The 6182-nt window shown below is 33.7% G+C and overlaps 1 protein-coding gene across 2 annotated transcripts; it reads left to right on the forward strand.

Annotated features, from left to right (window-relative positions):
• Positions 1 to 1474: 1474 nt before the first annotated feature.
• On the forward strand, positions 1475 to 4039 carry LOC143614927 (nudix hydrolase 19, chloroplastic-like). Of its 2 annotated transcripts, XM_077088220.1 has the most exons (7): positions 1499 to 1993; positions 2229 to 2369; positions 2569 to 2673; positions 3118 to 3217; positions 3300 to 3392; positions 3475 to 3701; positions 3765 to 4039. In XM_077088220.1, exons 1-7 carry the CDS (start codon positions 1499 to 1501, stop codon positions 3768 to 3770), a joined length of 1167 nt encoding a protein of 388 aa, XP_076944335.1. In that variant the 3' UTR covers positions 3771 to 4039. The 2 variants fall into 2 exon arrangements, with proteins under 2 accessions (XP_076944336.1, XP_076944335.1); XM_077088221.1 differs by having other exon boundaries at positions 1475 to 1993; positions 3475 to 4039.
• Positions 4040 to 6182: the final 2143 nt, after the last annotated feature.

Here is a 6182-nt window from a genome sequence, read left to right on the forward strand (position 1 = left end):
TAAAGGTTCATATTTTGAAAATTTACTCGTTATACTCGTTTTAATGGCGGTGGTTACGAAAGTTTCATGCGATGTTGTTGATAACAACCAATAGGTGGTGGTGGTAGTGTCAATGCAGAGATGGTGGAGCTAGCGACATCGCATAACAGATGTGGCGACAATTATGGTGGTGGCATCCCTAGTGCTTCACTTTATTCATTCTTGTATTAAACGAGCTTGTCGTCGAACAGTTGACGAACGATTTGTTGAACATTCAGTTTGTTTATATCCTTACAAACAGTACTAAAATTTGATTAAGCTATTTAATCAACTTTATGTATTAAAATTATCAAAATCTATTACCAAAAGCATTTATCGAATTTATCATTGCGATGCAGATACTCATTGCAAAATTTCAATACCTGTATCACTACTGAATTCCTGGAAAAGTGGGTACCGAGTTCGAGTACCATATTGAATGTAGGGAAAATTTCCAAAGTATCCTATTAATGAAGAGGGGTTCCATTTTTATCTCCATAAATAAAAATTTCAAGAAATGTCCCTTATAAACACGTTTTTTACGATATGTTTGGTTCTGACGCGTCTTTCACAACATGTTTGGCCTCAACGTGTCTTTCACAACCTGTTTGGTCACCAAACGCGTATTTCACGACCTGTTAGCCTTCAACGCGTCTTTCACGAGATGTTTAGCCTATTAATTGTTTTGTTTTTTTTAATTTAACATTATTATAATTAATTTTACTCATGTTTTTTTTATAATTTTTAATGTATAAGGTTTTATAAGTTCCAAATATACCGTTGAGACATGCGTATTTTTATGTACGTTTTGGCATAAACTTTACTTAAAACCGAGCTTGGTCAAATTTTTTTAAATGTTTATGAACATTCCGATATAAATTTGACACGGCTCAGTTTTAAGTAAAATTTATGACAACATATAAATAAAAATAAACAAGTTTCAACAACATATTCGAAATTATATATAAATATATATTTATACATATCTATATATATTAAAAGTTATAAAAGAAAAACTAAATATGAGTAAAATTAGTTATAATAATGTAATATTAAAAAAAAATAAAAGAGACTAAACACATCGTGAAAGACGTATTAGATGTTAACAGGTCGTGAAAGATGTGTTTGATGGCCGAATAGGTCATGAAAGACTCGTTAAGGTCAAACATGCCATGAAAGACATGCTAAGACCAAACATGTCATTAAAAATAAACATTTCTGAAATTTTTTATTTACAAAATAACTTCGCCAGTATGACATGTTGAGAATTTTCCGTTAAATGTATTGGTACGTTATCATTATGCGCTTATCCAAGAAAACTTAAAAAAGAAAAAAGAAAATCATATGATATAATTATCCTCGGTCATCATAATCTCCATAGCTGACAATTTTTCTTGCAAAAAAAGCTAATGGAAACCAACACAAAACAATGCCCCATCATCATCATCATCTCCTATCCAAATCTCTAAACACCCTACGAATGTCCACCATGTCCATAAACCTCAAATCCCCAGTCTTTGCCGGTAACCCAATAAGATCCAAAACCCCCAAACCGTCCGACCCCTTTTCACCCAGCTCCGCCTTTCAAACCCTGAAGCTCCTTCTTTCGGGTCAGACCCATGCCCAAGATCAATTCCAGGTGCTACCTTTTAGAAAAGGCAGGCCTTTGGCAGGGTCAACTGGTGGTCTGACCAAGAAATGGCATCTGGGTTGGCTGAGTTTTGGGGATTTTAAGGGTGTGCTGGAGGGCAGTGAGGTGAAGCTGAGTGATGACTTGCTGGTGTATTTGGGCTATAAGGTGAAGGAACAAGAAGAGACCAGTGTTGTTTATTGGGCAATTGATGTTTCTGAAGATGCAAGCTTGGTTGACAAGTTGGGGAGTAAAGAGTTTTGTTTTGTGGAGTTGAGGACTTTGATGGTGGCTACTGATTGGGCTGATGATGCTGCTATGGGTGAACTTGCTATTGCTGGTCATGTACGTTGCTTGATTTTGATGAATCTTTGTAATACTTTGAGCCTATTATTTGTGGTTGATACTTTTTAGCATCAAGATCAACATTCTTTTTAGTTCTCAAAATGTGATAATAGGCATTGCTATAGAAACAAATTTAATTAATTAATATTTAAAATTTAAAATTGAAGACTTACACATGTTCTTAACTATAATGGGAATGCATCATGTAACACGCGAAACTTTATGTTTTATGTAGGCTAGAGCATTATTGGAATGGCATAACACGTCTCGTTTTTGTGGATCCTGTGGTGAAATGTTGATTCCCGCTGAAGCCGGGAGAAGAAAGCAATGTATAAAAGATTCTTGCAAGAAAAGATTATACCCTCGAGTTGATCCGGTATGCTAATTGACCGACCCTTCATTTTCTTTTCTTTCGCTAGTTGTTTCTAGCTTCCACGGGTTCTGCTGGTTAGCAAGGTATTGGTGGGGGCTGTTAGTTTTCCCTAATGGGTTCTCACAGTTACCAATAACGTTAATTAACTAGTGATTTATTGTAGTTAACTTCCACTTGTTGACCATTTTTATTCTTGCTATAGGTTGTCATTATGTTGGTTATTGATAAAAATAATGATCGTGCACTACTCGGTAAACAATCAAGATTTGTGCCTCGAATGTGGAGTTGCCTTGCCGGATTTCTAGAAGTATGGTTTTCCTTTATTAATTACTTGCTACCTATAGTATAAAAGGAAGAACGAAAAGAAGACATTAACTTTTGGTGTCAAACTATGACTTTCTAAATTATTTACGTTACAAGCTTAGAACCGACTTTTGCGATTATTTGTTTTTCGTACTCGGTATTATTGGTCTCATTATCAGATTATCTTACTTTTTCCAATAGGAGTTGAGTCTGTTTGACCACAGAAGTCAAGCTTTAATAAATCTTGTTATAAACTTTATGTTTCAAGCTTGAAAATCGCTTTTGTGATTGTTGGTTTTTCATACTCAATATTATTCATCTCATTATTATCTTTTTTACCTTAAAAGTACAACCAATTTTTAATCAAATTAATCTGTTCGATCACAAAAGTCAAACTTCAACAAATCTTGTTAGTTTTTTATTTATTTGTTTGCTTTTCATCTCACAGCCCGGTGAAAGCTTGGAAGAGGCGGTGAGGCGAGAAACATTTGAGGAAACCGGGATCAAAGTTGGTGAAGTAGTCTATCATAGTTCTCAACCGTGGCCCGGTTAGTCCTAAGTCCCTTTCGTTTATATATAGTTTACATTTATTAAATTATCAAATATTTATGATTTAATGGGCTTTTGCAGTCGGACCTAGTAGCATGCCATGCCAGCTAATGATCGGATTTTTCGCATATGCGACATCACTTGATATAAATGTGGACAAAAGTGAATTAGAAGGTAACTTTAAATATTCATGGATGATTATATGATATGCCAAATTACAAAAATACCCTTTTCTGAAAATTTTTAATTCATGAAGATGCAAAGTGGCACAGTAGAGAAGATGTGAAGAACGCGTTAACGTTCGCCGAATATGAAAAGGCACAAAAAACATCAGCCGACAAAGTAGATCAGATGTGTAAAGGGGTCAAAAAAGGTCAAAGCTTGGCTTCAGATTTTAATGTTGAAAGTGGAGAACTCGCACCGATGTTTGTCCCGGGACCATTTGCAATTGCACATCATTTAATCGCTTCGTGGGTGCACCAGGTCAGCTCAAATTCGCGGTTGTAGTGGTTAAAGAATCATTTCATATTTCTTGATTCTTTCCAGGTTTGATCTTGAGATATTTACGCGGTGATGCTGATTAGGTGTTTGTTGATGATTCTTTGAGCGTTCGAAAGACTTCATTACTTTGACCGAATGCACATGTTATCGTTGAGTACCATATTCTGTGATTGTAGTTGTGTTATTTATCTTGAGTTTGTTCTTGGAACAATCTTGTATGTTGTTCATAAATAAATTACATGACCTTGTTTCTATCTTTGAATTCATACTTTTGTGTAAGATTATAAAATTTGAAGCAAACAGGAGAATATAAGTTGCAAGTCTATGTATTAAATGTATGATTTAGGATCATTGAAGTTACTGATGCAACTCTTTTGCCTTAAATATCTAATCCACTTTTTGTCAATGTTTGATCTTGTAGAATATGACTCTAGTGTTCTACTACCAATCCTTTGAAATTTGTGTGCTTTATTTAGTTAAAATAGTCATGCTTTGATCTTTTATATTATCTTCTTTTGACTAACGGCTCGTACTCTTAAAAAACCCATGTTTAATTATGTTTACTTAAAGTGTTTTTTTCTTTTTTCTCAAATATTGACTTGTCATTAAGGACTTCCATATTTTTGAGAAATTTATGTAGGTTATCAAATTTAGAACATGGTTCTATCTGAGAGTTGTGGTTGAGGTTGAATTTTAATTATACAAGACTATTGTGCTATCAATTCACAAAATGATAAACAACACAACTATCAATTTACATTCGGATATAATAAAAATGATATGAATGATTTGATGAAATTGCATGAGTATCATTAAGAACATAAGAAATGGTTCTCTAAGGTCACGCCAAGAAAATTACACTGGGAATATATGTTAAGCTTAGCCTCAAGTGTGCCAAGAATAGAAGTATGCCTCTGGGAAGCCACTTCAAAACAATAAAAAATAGTTAAGACTTATGAAAGAGGGCCAAGGTTCCATATGATTCAACATTGTATGCAAAGAGCGAGACATTGCCCAGGCGGTTGTAGGAGTTATAATATGGTTGAAGGAGTTGTAATATTCATGTCGAACATGGTAGATGGTATTCAGAAACAATCTATATGCTGCTACGATACTTAACGTCAGAAACAATCTATATACTGCTACGATATTTAACGTGCTCACGTCACGTGTCTTCTAGCTCGTGGCATACTAGTTGGATTTATAGAAGTTACATAGTGGACATCAGTTAACATTTGTGGCCAGTCTTCGATTGAGAATGTTAAATGTAGAGCAATCCAACGGTCTCATTATATACTGTTGTAACACCTATCGCTATCGGAGAACAAGCTACCTTCATTTGTTCATGTAATTACACCTCATATGTAAATGTAAATAGTTAAATACTAGTAGTCAAGTCACTGAGAGATGATAAGATTGAATCGTTTCTTATTGATAGAACCATTGTGTTCTTTTCATTAGTGTGTGATTATATTCCATATCAAGCTCTTCTATGTATGTGTGACCTATGAATAGAATAGTATATCCGGTTGTCCAATTTCACACCTAAGCTAGTTATGATGTGGATGAGGTGCCCTAATTTAACCTAACCACTCTATACTTTACAGTTTGAACTACTAGTACAATGTACATACATATAGACTATATAGTTGTTTAAAAGTGGATGGGTCATCCGCAGGGCCGTCTCCAGAAATTTAAATATCTCGGCCGAACCAAAATAAAAAGGTCTGCAGGCCCTAATAAGTAACGAAATATATAAGCTATTTTTTTTTCAAACAACGATTAACGTTAATTATTTATGAAAAATTGGAAATAGATAATCCAAACTTTTGTGTATTGGCCAATAATCTCACATTTAAAAATCACTACCAACGGTCCAACTTTTCATCTATTTTTGTCTTAATGGACCTTTGTTAAAAAACACTTAAATTCTTTAATTTTTTTCTAAGTTTCAAACCAATGTTTTAGGGCTTTTTATCGGAAAAAGGATACGAGCCGACTGATGTAAAACTTATTTTGAAACGGTGATTCATATGATTTGATTTTTGTTAATTGGAAATTCAAACACCCGAATTGAAACACTTTTTCGTCGTTCGGATCACTGTTTCGAGATAAGTTTTACATCGGTCGACTCGTATTCTTCTTCAAATTAAAAGTTCTAAAATCGGCTTGAAACTCGGAAAAAAAAACTTAATGACGTTAACTGCTTTTTAATGGATGTCCATTGAGACAAAAATAGTTGAAAGGTTAGACTATTGGTAGTGACTTTAAATTTGAGATTATTATCGGCCAATACATAAAATGTGGGGTTATTAGTTTCCAATTTGCCATTATTTATTTAGTTTTTAAATTTAGCTTGGGCCAAATAGATTAGATGGATTATGAATAAAAAAATGTTTGGGTTCAAAATATTTAATATGATTAAGATTTATACCTATTTTATAATTTTTTAAAAATATATTA

This window comes from Bidens hawaiensis, unplaced genomic scaffold, assembly GCF_021521415.1.
Source record: "Bidens hawaiensis isolate Kalapana, Puna unplaced genomic scaffold, B.hawaiensis_p1.1 tig00041357_1, whole genome shotgun sequence".
Classification (NCBI taxonomy): domain Eukaryota; kingdom Viridiplantae; phylum Streptophyta; class Magnoliopsida; order Asterales; family Asteraceae; genus Bidens; species Bidens hawaiensis.